The 14,874-nt window shown below is 43.4% G+C and overlaps 1 protein-coding gene across 2 annotated transcripts in view; it reads right to left on the bottom strand.

The window, feature by feature from the left end:
* The window catches only part of abhd12 (abhydrolase domain containing 12, lysophospholipase), a 138,600-nt gene that overhangs the window by 55,513 nt on the left and 68,213 nt on the right, over positions 1-14,874 (bottom strand). For both annotated transcript variants that reach the window (XM_038804684.1, XM_038804694.1), the window contains exon 7: positions 982-1,111. In XM_038804684.1, coding sequence (XP_038660612.1) covers positions 982-1,111 — 130 coding nt within the window. The remainder of the gene's footprint in view (positions 1-981; positions 1,112-14,874) is intronic.

Below are 14,874 nucleotides of genomic sequence, written 5' to 3'. Positions count from 1 at the left end.
AAACACAAAAGATAAATTAATTTAATTTGTATTGAGGCAAAAATCCATCTTTCCATGGTACAGATTGTTGCTTTCTGGTGCCCTGTCATGGTGACATTGATATTTTTGTAGCGCCCTTGTAAAAAGGTGGAAGAGGGAGAAAACACTTCACAACATAAAAGAGGATATCAAAGCTTTGACAAAGCCTTAAAGCCACTAAGTGACCAGTTGGAGATTGTCATATTGTTATTTTTAAAATCTCTACTGGGAATCCAAAGTTGGTCTTGGGTTTTCTTCGTTTTCGTATTGCCCGAGTACAATAGGCTAATCGTACCTGTGCCAGAACATTGATTGAACTATTTAATTAACCCTACTCCAACGTTCTTTCCCCATAGCCGTGCAAATGTTTGTTTTTCAAATATTTTAAAGTTTCCTTCTGAAGGTCACCACTAAATCTGCTTCCAGCACCCTAGGGCAGTGAATTGCAGATGTTTAATACCACTTTTCATTTAAACTGTACTGTCAACTGTAGCATGTGCAGAGGAACATATCCCATGGCCCCAATAGGCCATTTCTAACTCTCCCTGAGGCACTTGCCAACTGTAACAAATGAGTGCGCAACAAATTTTCAGTAGGAGTTATAGCCCTAAACATAATTTTCCTCAATCGAGGAGGTACTGATGTGATTGTAGCTATGTGACGAACAGTAATTGACATTAGAAAGTCTGATGTAGCCCAATCCTCTCGCATGCACCCTCCCTCTCAAAATCTATTAGAATTTGATGAATTATGCCAAAAGAATCTCGGCCTCTGAAGCCCATCTAAGCAGACACAGATGGAAAGTCTGAAATACCTTACCCTTTATTGTTTTTACTTGTTCAGATTATTCTTCAATAAATACTTTATTAAAAATAAAACAATTGCAGAAAGCCACCAATATCTCCTTGAAATAATTGAGGATCTCCGCATGTGAAAGCCAGCTGTAAACAATGAGTTACTTACCCTGTGCCAAGTGAGTGCCCCCAGATGTAAACTGAATTCTTTCCACTCCTCGCTTTCAACCAATTGTAAGTGTAGATAGCATCTGTAGTCATCCCCCTCTCGGAGGGGGTCCCTTCTGAGTCTCCCCATCCTAGATTCAAGAGACAAACCAAAATCAAAGAGCTGTTTCTCAAACTTCAAGAATCTTATTTTGACATGTTTTGAATCTTGCAAGCTAGGAATCATTCACTTAAAATAACAAACTGCCATTTGACCAAGTGTGACACCAAGGGGTCTGAGCAAACTAGTCATTGGAATCAGGGGGAAAATTCTTCAATGGGTGGAATCTTAACTAGCACAAAGGAAGATGATTGCGGTTGTTGGAGGTCGATCATTTCAATCCCAGGATATTGCTGCCAAAGTTCCTCAGAGTAGTGACTTAGGCCAATCTTCTTCAGATGTTTCATCAATGACCTTGCCTCATAACCATCTGGCCATTCAGAAGGTCAGAAGTGGGGATTTTCCCAGATAATTGCACAATGTTCAGCGCCATTCACCACTCCTCAGGTGCTGAAAGTCAGTGTCCATATGCAGCGAGACCTAAACAAAATTCAGGCTCGAGTCGACAAGTCGCAAGTAACATTCGTGTCACACAAGAGCCTGGCAGCAATCTTCGCCAAGAAGTGAGACTCCAACCATATCCCTTTGACGTTCAATGGCATTACCATCAACATCCCAGGGGTTGATCATTGCCCAGACACTGAACTGGACCAGCCATATAAATACTGTGGCTACAAGAGCAGGCCACAAGTTGGGAATTCTATGAAGTGTAACTCACTTCCTGGCTCAAAGAACAGAACAGGCCCTCCAAGCCTGTACCAGTCATGATGCCGACAGGCCCTTCGGCCCTCCAAGCCTGTACCGGTCATGATACCAACCTTTGCCAAAACCCTGAAGAACAAAGACACCACAAAGTCTACACACTAGCTACAAGGCAAATGTCAGGAGTGTGATGGAATACTCTCCACTTGCCCTGATGAAGTAGTTCCAATAAGACGCAAGAGGCTCAACACCACCCAGCTCAAAGCAGCCATCTTGAGTGGCATCCTATCCACCACCTTAAATATTCACTCCCTCCACCGCCGACATACATTGGTAGCAGTGTGTACAATTAACAAGAAGCAATGCAGCAACTCACAAACAGCACTTTTCAAACCCGTGACCACTGCCACCTAGAAGGACAAGGGCAGCAGATGCAATCATCTCAAGGTTTTCCTTCAAGGGACACACCAGTCTTACTTAGAACTATATTGTCATTTGGCATATACTGCTGGCCCCTCTCTCCAACACAGTTCTCACTAGACATCTCCATGAAATGCTTCTATCTCCAGCCATCGAGGGTCGTGATCTACTTGACAATGGTGATAATTAGTTATTTCAGGGTGCCAAAATGATGCTATCTTTTGCGACATGCATGGCAAACTCTATTCTTATACCACAATCAGCTGCTGCAAAATTCTAATGCAGGAAATTATATCATGTGAACATGTTTGCAGTAAATGTAACCTTGTAAAGCAGAATTTATTGACAGCTATTTGGGTTGTTTCTACTGGGGCAATTGTGGCATTCTAATCCAGAGACAATTCCATTAATCTGCTTCAGCTTTTCATCAGATCTGCTGTATTTTAATAATCAGGACTTTTACCAATGGCTGGCTTTGACATCACAGGTACTGCAAAACATGTGTGGTAAGTGTGTCCCCTACAGTTGTGGCATCAGGAGACTTGGCCTGTACCAATTAGCTTGTATAGCCAGGGGCTGGTTTAGCACAGTAGGCTGGCTTGTAATGCAGAACAAGGCCAGCAAGACGGGTTCATTTCCCATACCCGCCTCCCTGAACAGGGGCCGGAATGTGGCGACTAGGGGCTTTTCACAGTAACTTCATTGAAACCTACTTGTGACAATAAGCGATTACTATTACTATTCACTCTCCTCAATTTTTCTACCAAAAATATATCACCTCACACATTTCTACACTGAATTTCATCTGCCATGTGTCTGCCTGTACCATCAGCCTATGGCTTCTTAAAGTTTACTACTACCTGCCTCACTGCTACTGTACTTCCTGTGAGTCGGCAGGTCATGTTACAGTTGTATAGGACTTTGGTTAGGCCACATTTGGAATACTGCGTGCAGTTCTGGTCGCCAAATTATCAGAAGGATGTGGATGCTTGAGAGAGGGTGCAGAGGAGGTTCACCAGGATGTTGCCTGGTATGCAGGGTGCTAGCTATGAGGAAAGGTTGAGTACATTAGGATTGTTTTCGTTGGAAAGACTGAGGTTGATGGGGGGACCTGATTGAGGTCTACAAAATTATGAGAGGTATGGACAGGGTGGATAGCAAAAATCTTTTTCCAAGATTGGGGGTGTCAATTACAAGGGGTCACGATTTCAAGGTGAGAGGGGGAAAGTTTAAGGGAGATGTGCGTGGAAAGTTTTTTTACGCAGAGGGTGGTGGGTGCCTGGAACGCTTTGCCAGCGGAGGTGGTAGAGGCGGGCACGATAGCATCATTTAAGATGTATTTGGACAGATATATGAATGGGCGGGGAACAGAGGGAAGTAGACCTTGGAAAATAGGGGACAGGTTTAGATAAAGGATCTGGATCGGCGCAGGCTGGGAGGGCTGAAGGGCCTGTTCCTGTGCTGTAATTTTCTTTGTTCTTTGTTTTCCAAGTTTCATATCATCTGCAAAAAGATTTATCCAAATTTTTGGTCATTCACTAACTGTTTAGTTGAGAGTAAATGTCACTTGCATGATACTATCAGGCATCCTTCAGTTGTAGTCTTTCTCAATTTTTCCTCAACTTATTACTTACATCCTCTAGTTTAAACCACCCTGCCTAAAAGTAGTTCACCTCTCAACATCTTCCAGTTCTGACGAAAGATCAGCCTGAAACATTAACTCGGTTTTTCGCACAGATGCTACCCAACAGTATGCATTTACTGCAGATTTCCTGCACTGCATTATTTTGTTTCTGTTAAGTATCTGCTTATGTCCACTTCCAACTTAAAAAAAAAATACATTATGTTCCATCTCTGGTTTATTTTCTACTTTGAGAACAAGTCAAATCATCTTCACGTCTTGGTACATGGCACTTCCTCCAAACCCTGATTGGAGAATTGCACTCAGCATGCACGGCTCCAATGATTTATGCAGGATCAAAATAACCCATTTAACTTTTTAAACAAATGTCCTGAAGGGGTAAATTGTTTGACAACATTCCTTGTGAGCTTCATGTTCGGCAGTTAAACATTGATAGGCTAGTGTGTAATGTCTTCACACTTATTTTCTCAAAGAGGTTTGGATTTGGGATTCGTAGTCACGTTTCACTCGTTTGCCAAATACTTGCAAGAGATTATTGAATCAGTGGAGGAGGGTCATCTATAATTTTATTGATTTTCGGAAGGAATTCAGTTCAACATGCAGGACTTGAAGAATACCTAGCTGAATTGACCAGTGCCTTGGTGATACTAAATAATAGTCTATAATAAATGGAAAATGCTCAATCTCAGGTCCAGCAACTGACAAGAATTTTATAACCTAATGAGCTCCACTCTTTCCCCATGGCCCTACAAATTTTCCTTTTCAAGTATGCATTAATTTTCTTTTGCAAGTTAATATTGAATCTGCTTCCAGAACTCTTTCCGGAAATGCATTTCAGGTCGCAACTTGTGTGAAAAATTCTCGTTTACGCTTACTGTTTTGCTAATCACCATAAACCTTTGGTACTTTGCTTAATGGCCCAATTGCTAGTGGTAACAGTTCTCCCCTCCCATCTATTCCATCAAAAGTCGTCAATTTTGAATATCTCTGTAAAATCTCCCTTAACGTTCTCTGGCCCGAGGGCAATAGCCCATCCTCCCTCGTCTCTCCACATAAAGGTCTCTCTTCCCTGCCACCAATCCTTCATAAGGCTCAAGTGACCAGCTTGTGCAGAATAGGAATAAGGGAGAAGTTTCTCTGGGGCCTCTGGTGTGCTGCAAAGGCACTTGCCTTCTTCCGGATTGTACACCTGGCTGCAGCTGGCAGGTTTCCCAGAGGCCTGGTCACCGTCAAGCCTGATCCAGCAAAGCTGATCAAGTCGGAGGCTTTCAATCTCATTAATGTATTTAAAGTGCTAAACTTCCTTCTGCAAATTGGTTGCTCTCTTGCCTCAGAAAAACGGGAAAAGTCAATGGATTGGAGCCAGATTCCCAATATGCTTTCAATTTTTGCCCTTTAACCTCCGCACCCAGACACAATCCCACCTAACAAACCCATTTCCTGGCTACATTGGGGGGTGGGGGGGGGGAAACGTGTTACGGTTTATTGTACAAGTAATTAATTGCACAAGTTCAACAGCCAAAAACCCTCCAGCATTCTCACCACAGGATACAAGTAAAGCTGCCCGCACTCATTACACCAGCTTGTGCAGAATAGCAATAAGGATCAGTCGGCATGTTAAGTACAATGATTGCCGTCACATTAAATACAGTCCCTTGCTAAAAATAAAACGAATACACATACAGCTCCATGCACACTTGGCATCATATCTCGAACCTACCGGTTAAAGGTCTGCCAAATTCCCCTGTGGATAACAACTAAGCTTATGCAGGACCACGGAATTGATGAAATGGCTTGCAATAGAGAACGTGATGGTGAATTCAATTATATCCATGTGATTAAGGGTTTTCACTCATTTTCATTCACTAAACACCCAACAAAAGATAACCAATAATGACAAATACAATAGCAATCCCCCAACCAACATCCCCTTCATCATACAAACCCAAACCTCCCCCCTACATCCCAAATACAAAACAAGAAAGAGAGAACCCACAGTCATCTCATACATGGTAAAGAATAAACCATACAATCAACCCCCCCCCCATAGCGTTCACACACATCCTCCACCCCCTCAAAGAGTCCGCTCATCCTCGCCCCTCGTGAGGTGCGTCCTACATACCACCTTCACCTGTATCAGCCCCAGCCTCGCACACGAGGTTGAGGCATTCACCCTCCCGAGCACCTCACACCACAGCCGTTCCTCCATACCCTGCCCCAACTTTTCCTCCCACTTCACTTTAATCCCCTCCAATGATACCTTGTCCTCCCCCAGAAGTCCTCCCCCAGAATCTTTCCATAAATCGCCGACACTACGCCTGTCTCCATTCCCCCCGTCGTCAATACCTCCTTCAGCAATGTGGAAGCCGGTGCTATCAGGAAGCTCTGAACCTCCTTTCTGGTGAAATCTCGGACCTGCAGATATCTAAATACCTCCCCCTGCCCCAGCCCATATTTCTCCCCCAACTCCTCCAGCCTCACAAACCAGCCCTCTAGAAACAAATCCTTTAATACCCTAACTCCCATCTCCGAAAACGCCCCATCTCCGAAAACGCCCCATCTCCGAAAACGCCCCATCCACTATTGAGAAGGATAAAGGTAGCAGGTGCATGAGAACACCATTACCTCCAAGTCATATGCCATCCCACTTTTCCTGCATCATCACTGGGTCGGAATTCTCGACCTCCCTAGCCAATAGTACTGTAGTAATACTTGCATTACATGGGGGCAGCATGGTGGCACAGTGATTAACACTGCTGCCTCACAATGCCAGGGACTCGGGTTCAATTCCGGCCTTGGGTGACTGTGCGGAATTTGCACTTTCTCTCCCAGTCTGCGTAGGTTTCCTCTGGGTTTGTGTTGTGAGGCAGACAAAGGTGGGTTACATCCAACCAAGACAAAAGGTCAAGAAAATAAAATGCTCCGCGCACCTTCAAAATATCGCTCAAGCTCTGTTCATTTTTGGACCGAGTGACTTACTGCAGTAAATTCAGGCCAAATTTGACAACCTAACTGCATCCATTGAATGAACTACGGGCAGCACAGTGGTTAGCACTGCTGCCTCACAGCACTAGGGTTAGCTTGCTCTTTCAGAGGGTCGGAGCTGATCGATGGGCCAAATGGTCTCCTTCTGCACTGTAGGAATTCTATGATTCTATGGGCAGCAATAGTTCAAGAACATGGCCCCACCGTCATATTTCTCAAGGGCATCTAAGGATCAGCAATAAATACTGGCCTCACCGATGATTAATTAATTAAATAAATATTGAGTTTGTACCGTCCTAATTTGTGTTGTGCTTTAAAAGGATTGTTTGAGGCGGCACGGTGGCACAGTGGTTAGCACTACTGTCCCGCGGCACCAAGGTCCCAGGTTCAATCCCTGCTCTGGGTCACTGTCTGTGTGGAGTTTGCACACCCTGTATGCTCCATCCGATGCCAATGCTTATGTAGTTACATTATATCTTGGGTTGCCCAATTATGTATTTTCTTGAATTTTGTTTAATTCCCTTTTCTTCCATGTACTGAATGATCTGTTGAGCTGCTTGCAGAAAAATACTTTTCACTGTACCTCGGTACACGTGACAATAAACAAATCCAATCCAATCCGTGTCTGCATGGGTTTCACCCCCACAACCCAAAGATGGGTCACTGTCTGTGCGGAGTCTGCACATTCTCCCTGTGTGTGCGTGGGTTTCCTCCGGGTGCTCCGGTTTCCTCCCACAGTCCAAAGATGTGCAGGTTAGGTGGATTGGCCATGCTAAATTGCCCTTAGTGTCCAAAATTGCCCTGAGTGTTGGTTGGGGTTACTGGGTTATGGGGATAGGGTGGGGTGTGGGCTTGGGTAGGGTGCTCTTTCCAAGAGCCGGTGCAGACTCGATGGGCCGAATGGCCTCCTTCTGCACTGTAAATTCTATGTGCAGGGTAGGGGAATTGGCCACACCAAATTACCCTTTAATTGGAAAACAATATAATTGGGTACTCTAAATTTATTTTTAAAATGGATTTAAATGATCAAAGGTGGCAAATGCCAGGCATAGCATCAGGGTTCTGGTATAATTGAACAACCTATTGCAAATGAAGTTCAATGGGTACTCCAGCTGATGGCACATTCTGACACTCAAGCAGGAAAAAGTAGACTTCGTCAGGCACCAATCACCACCTCTCTTTCTGTCAAATGCTATACCGTGCCCATTATTTTAATTCTGGCACAAAATGACCCAATCAGACATTGAAGATTTACTTCATCGTCATAGTGAATGTGTAGTTTTCTTACCTTCATATCAGCTGTGGCCACAATAGATAAATGTGGATCACACAAATTAAAAATAAAGTACATGCCAGTTCTTGGCAAAGTGCCAAGTACAGTGGCATTTTCATTGCGTTTACACAATTATAAAAGCTCTTGGCCACTCAGCACTTCATCCGCTGTCTCATCAATGAAATGAATCACATTTATCTTTCACTGCACAAAGTTCAAATAAAGGGCAACCATCAGCAGAAACACAGCCTTTTCTGAAAATGGATGGGTTATTCAAAATCAAACGCAATAGGGTAGAGCCTCGGCTTACAATATCTTTGATTTGATTTATTATTGTCACATGTATTAGTATACAGTGAAAAGTGTTGTTTCTTGCATGCTGTACAAACAATGCATACCATACATAGGGAAGGAAGGAGAGACTGCAGAATATAATGTTACAGTTATAGCAAGGTGTAGAGAAAAGATCAACTTAATACGAGGTAGGTCCATTCGAAAGTCTGATGGCAGTAGGGAAGAAGCTGTTCTTGAGTCGGTTGGTACGTGACCTCAAACTTTGGTATCTTTTTCCTGGCGGAAGAAGGTGGAAGAGAGCATGTCCGGGGTTCATGGGGTCCTTAATTATGCTGGCTACCTTTCTGAGGCAGCGGGAATTATAGATAGAGTCAATGGATGGGAGGCTGCTTTGCGTGATGGACTGGGCGACATTCACGACCTTTTGTAGTTTCCTGCGGTCTTGGGCAGAGCAGGCTCCATACCAAGCTGTGATACAACCAGAAAGAATGCTTTCTATGGTGCATCTGTAGAAGTTGGTGAGGGTCGTAGATGACATGCCAAATTTCCTTATTAGCCTAATATCAGCCTAATCTGGCCAAAGAAATCTGCGCAACCACTGGGAAATTATAAACACGAGTTATGCCCAAAACCACTTGCATGTGTGTTTTTCACGATCTTGCAGATTGTTTTTTTCATGATTCAATTCTCTCAGATTAGGTTGCACCAACAAAATTGGCCATTCCCCAGTCAAAATTGCAAGATTCTGCGAATTAGACCAGTTCAGAAAGATTCTTCAAGTCCTGTTAATTTTCTTAGTTGCAAAGGCATTTTTTCCATGTTAAAAACATTTAATTTACTAAGAAGCTAACTATTGCACACAAATTAAGCTGTTAAATGGTTTAATATATCTTGGATTTTTATATAGGGCAGCATGCTGGCATAATGGTTAGCACTGTTGTGTCATATTGCCAGGGACCCGGGTTCAATTCTGGCCTTGGGTCACTGTCTGTGTGGAATTTGCACTTTCTCCCAGTGTCTGTATGGGTTTCCTCCAGATTCCTCCCACAGTCCAAAGAAGTGCAGGTTAAGTGGGATTATGGGGATAGGGCAGAAGAGTGGGCCTAGGTAGGGTGCTCTTTTGGAGGATAGGTGCAGACTCGAGGGGCCGCATGATCTCCTTCTGCACTCTTAAATTCTATTCTATATCATTCTTTAATGTAATAAAACATCCCAAGGCACTTCACAGAGTATTATAAAACAAAATTTGACACCATGCCACATAAGAGCAGATGGCCACAGGTTTGGCCGAAGAGGTAGATCTTGAGGACTGTCTCAAAGCAGGAAAGACAGGCAGAGAGGCAAAGAGGTTTGTTTGGAAAGGCAATTCCAGAGCTTTTGAACATGATTTGAAATCAGGATGCTCATAGGTGGAGGGCTTGGCACTTCACAAAAATGCTTGATAAACCAAATTTCAGCAGTATTAATTAAACTGAGCCAGGTTACCAGTCGTAAATAGATGAGGTAACACAATTTAATGGAAAGGGAGAGAAATAATTATATAATCAAGTTCTATTACCTTCCCAACTGTAAGATTACATCATCACTTATTTTAAGAAGTTACATTTGTGATATACAAATAGGGAATTTGAATAGTTTTGTATCCGGTGCAATTTTAAGCTCAGTTATAAGAGAGTCTAATTGCCACTCCGCTCCTGCTTTCTTACCCAAAATATTTTCTCGATTCTATCTTGCCCGGCCTACTGACTCAGGCCGGGCGAGATCCGGGCAGTGCAGCACATCCCTGGGATGTGGCAATGAGGGGAGCTCAGTCAAACGCAAAGGATGCCCCACCTGTTTTTTTACAGCACTACCTTCCGTAAACCAGGTGAGTTAAAGGTTCAGCCAAGTTTAAATGGCGCTCAACAGGCCCGGGAAAGTGCATACGCCGAGTGTCGGGTTGGGCTGTGCCTCAGGGAGAGAGAAGGAGGGGGCAAGGGGGCAGTCTTCGTAGGGGTGGGTAGTCCCTGTGGGAAAGAGTGAGGTAAGCCGGAGGGGAGGTGGTCGTGGGTCTGTACTATAGTTACTATAAGTTAGAAGTTTCAATCTTTCACATTTTTTTTGACATGCAAACCTCACCTGGGAATTTCCAGGGAGAGGGGTGTTCCCAGCACATCTTTGGAGTGCCCAACCCCAGTTGCACTGCCCCAACATTTCAGAAAGAGTAGTAAAAGTTAAACAAATTATGAGGCAGTTATTCCAGTGTTCCTAACTTTAACAAGGTCAGACCAATAGAAAAGTGATACCGTATGCTATTTAAATTGTTAATTTTTGTTGCCAAAATTAGTACAAGCTGAAGTTTCCTACTCCACTTAATCAATGCATGTTGTAGACCAGTTAACACACATTCCCAATGTCAGTGCTTTCCTTTGTGCTCTTTTCTGCTGCAAGACAATTCTGTTTGTCATGCGTTTTACTAAAGGCTAAGCAAAACCTATTCTGCAACACGACGATCAGAAATTGACTTTTTTTTGCCCCTCAAGCCTAATTTTCTCCATTCATGGGACGTGAGCAAGGTTAGCATTTATTGCTAATTTCCGATTGCCCTCTAAGATGGAAGCGACTGACCTGGGGTGGCACAATGGTTAGCACCGCTGCCTCACGGCGCCACAGACCTAGATTCAATTCCGGCCTTGGGTGACTGTGTGGAATTTGCACGGTCTACCAGTGTCTGCATGGGCTTCCTCCGGGTGTTCTGGTTTCCTCCCACAGTCCAAAGATGTGCAGGTTAGGTGGATTGGCCATGCTAAATTACCCCATAGTGTCCAAAGATGCGCATGTTAAGTGGGGTTACGGTATAGCCACTTTCAGTATATAAAATGAACACTCGCAGAGCCTATAGGGAAAATGGACAATGCAAAGCAAACAAGCAGGCACAGAGCCTGAATGTATATTTGGAAAGCAGTCTGCAGACGGAACCGAGACTCTGGGTCAATTTACATATTGATGGCCCATCTCCGGGAAACAAAGAACGAGTGCTCAGGTAGCCGATACTGTCCCAGACAGTCCGGTGCCACTACCCCAGCAAGAAGACACAAACAAAACAAGGCCAATGGCCACCTAGGACACACCCCGCCATCAAGTCACCCGCCCCTTTATTGGCGCAGATCGATGGCAGTGATCAAGAAGCTGCCCAATTAATTGGGACCAAGTTTAAGGCACGCCTAAAAGCGCGCAAAGCCCCTCCACGTATAAGAAGGAACCCCCGCCAACGGTTCAGCCTCTTGGATTCGTCTCTCAAGCGGAGAGACCCTTCCTCCAGCATCACCAGAAGCAAGTAAGTTCAAGGTCAAGGTCGCTACCAGACGGACGACCTTAGCTGTTCTCCTGTTACCTCTTCAAACCGAACAGCCTCAGCTTCGAACAACGGCCATTGTTCCTCTGACCTAAGTGGGCACCCGAAGTTAAGTATAGATGTTAGTGATAAATATAGTTTAGCCTGTAGTTATTGTGCATGAGTAGATCATACAGTGTGTAAATAAAGTAGTATTGACTTTGAACTAACTAACTGGTGTATTGGCTCTTTGATCGGTATTCTTGTGGCGGTATCGAGAGATACCTGGCGACTCTGAAAGCATATTCATAATTAGGATTAAGAAAGGCAACCTTATTAATCGCCATATTTATAGCAAGTAAGCAGAGCAACAACAGGAATATGGCAGGGGAGTTGGCCTGAGTATGGTGCTCTTTCAGGGGGTCAATGCAGACTCGATGGGCCGAATGGCTTCCTTCTGCCCTGTAGAAATTCTATGGTTCTATGACATTATTGACCCACTGCAGTTCACGTGATGGAGGTAATGGTAGTGTCAGATCTTAACACAGTAATAATGAGGAACAGCAATATATTTTTAAGTTAGAATGGTACGTAACTTGGAGAAAATCATGTAGGTAGTATCCCTTCCAGAATAGCGTTTGCAGATTTGGAAGGTGCTGAAGAAGCAGCTTGGGCTAGTAATTGAAGTACATCTTCTAGGTGGTAAACACAGCATCCATGGATGTGGATAGTGGAGATTTAAGGTCAAGGCGGGAGGTTAGAGTCTCCTGTTGGAGTCAATCATTGCCTAGCACTTATACGGCACAAACGTTATTTTTCACTGAGGACTCCAAGCCTGCATGCTATCCAAATTCTCTACACGTGACAATGAACTGCTTTATTATTTTAGGACTTGCAACTGGAACTGAACACTGTTTTACAGACAGTCCCATTTCTGAACTTATGATGAAGAAAAGATCATTGATAAAGCGGCTAAAGATAGGTTGGAGCTACAACATTGCAACAAGGAACTACTGTATTCTGTTACATGATGTCTAGGTTAGCAGGATTATTCAGCTCCAGATCTCATTATGAACTTGGTCTGAACAAAAAGAGTTGAATTCCAGAGGTCAGGTGAGTGTGCCTTGACATTAAAGCTACATTTGACTGAATGTGGCACCAAAGGTCTTTAGTAATACCAAAGTAAATGGAGATCAGTGGAAACCTGCAGCAATGTCCTTGGTTAGGTATAACTCCAGCCAGTGAAGAGTTTTTCCTCTCGAGGCAGAGAGAATGAGCCTCAAGAGAAAACAGCACCAAGATCAACAAAGAAAAGCAGGGTGAGCATCTGCAAGAGTGGAGATTAAAAAAAAACCTACGGGAATATTGCTCCAGAGACAGTTAAGTAAAAGCAGCAGCACAGAATCAGGGAGCGCGCTCTCTGGAAGGTCAGAGTCAGAGTGCAAGCTGAACGCGAGACAAAGAGAAAGAAGTTTGAAAGTGAGGTTACTGCTGCAGCAAGAGTGGATTAGCGGGCAACTGCTTTGTAGAAATATACCTGTGAAATGGGTGTTTCTGTTGTGTTAAAAGTAAAAAGGGAAGTTATGTTCTGTAGTTTAAGGTACAAAATGTCTACAGCAATAATGTTTATTCAACAGTGCTTTTAGTCAATTATTTTTACAATAAAAATGTGAAAAGTGACACTCCAGTGCACTATTGAGAGAGATCTGCACTGTTGAAAGTACTGTCTTTCAGGTCAGCCTTTAAACAAAAGCCGCATATGCCTTTGAAAAAGGCAAAAGATTCCATGGCACTATTTTGAAAAATCTGGAGTATCATATCCCCGACACCTTGTCAATATTTATCCCTCAAAACAGATCTAGTCTTCAGCAGATTGTGGTTTGTGGGAGCTTGCCGTGTGCAAATTGGCTCATGTGTTTCCTATGTTACAACTGTGACTACACCTCAAAAAGTACCTCAGCCACTTCGGGATGTTCTGAGGTTGTGAAAGGTGCTATTGTAATACAAGTCTTTCTTTTATCCATGATATTTCACACGGTTCTCCTTCAATTCTAGTCACCTCTTCCCATCCTGTCATCTTAGCTCCCAATTGTCTACTCCCTTATGTTTGCATGAAGCATAATACCATCAAATTTAAAAAGTTAGAAAAATCTGATGACAGTACATCAATGTCAACTTCAGCTTAACCATTGCAACTGCAGTGGAGCTGTAATGATCTTTAGAAATGGAGCCTTATGGAAGATAAGGAAGAATTCCATTAAATAAAACTGCAATGGACTAAAGTGGTACAACTTAAGTGTAATAAACTGCACTGTTTCAAGCAATCCATTCATCGTACAAAGAGGTTCACTGATCATACTGACGTTTCACTGCACTTTTACCATAGGAACATTGGATTTAGAAGCGGGAGTAGGCCATTCAACCCTTTCAGCCTGTTCCGCCATTCAATAAGATAATTGTCCATCTGGTTGAGGTCTGCCGCCCCCATAACCCTAGACTCCCTCGTCTATCAATAATCTGTTTAACTCCAACTTATTTTAACTCTTCTCTCGTTCAGCTATGAAGGGGGTTTGTTAGACTGGGGTTGTTTTCTTTCGAGCAGAGAAGGCTGAGGGGGGAAAACTGATCGAGGTGTACATAATTATGGAGGACATAGATAGGGTGAATAGGAAGGAACATTTCCCCTTGGTAGAGGGGTCAATAAACAGGTCGTATAGATTGAAGGTAAAGAGCATGGGATTTAGAGGAGATCTGAGGAAAATCATTTTCACCCAGAGTGATAGGAATCTGGAACTCACTGCTGGAATGGGTGGAACCCTCACAAACTTTAAGAAGCATTCAGATGAACACTTGAAATGCCATAGCATACACGGACCTGGACCAAGTGCTAGAAAATAGGATTAGAATAGGTAAGTGGTTGATGGCCTGCACAGGCACGATGGGCTGAACAGACTCTTTCTGTGCTGTAAAATTATTATTACTCTATGAATAAATTCAATGACCCATTCTCCACTGCTTTCTGGGAATTCCACATACTATCAACCCTTAGAAAAACTGCTCATCTCCCTCTTAAATGGGAGACCTCTTATTCTTAAAATATGTTCCCTAGTTCTGGACTCCCCTACAAACAGAAGCATCCTCCCGGTATCTATTCTATCAAAACCT

This window comes from Scyliorhinus canicula, chromosome 1, assembly GCF_902713615.1.
Source record: "Scyliorhinus canicula chromosome 1, sScyCan1.1, whole genome shotgun sequence".
Lineage (NCBI taxonomy): Eukaryota > Metazoa > Chordata > Chondrichthyes > Carcharhiniformes > Scyliorhinidae > Scyliorhinus > Scyliorhinus canicula.
The sequence above is the reverse complement of the archived record's forward strand: the minus strand, read 5'-3'. Positions and strand labels throughout refer to the sequence as shown.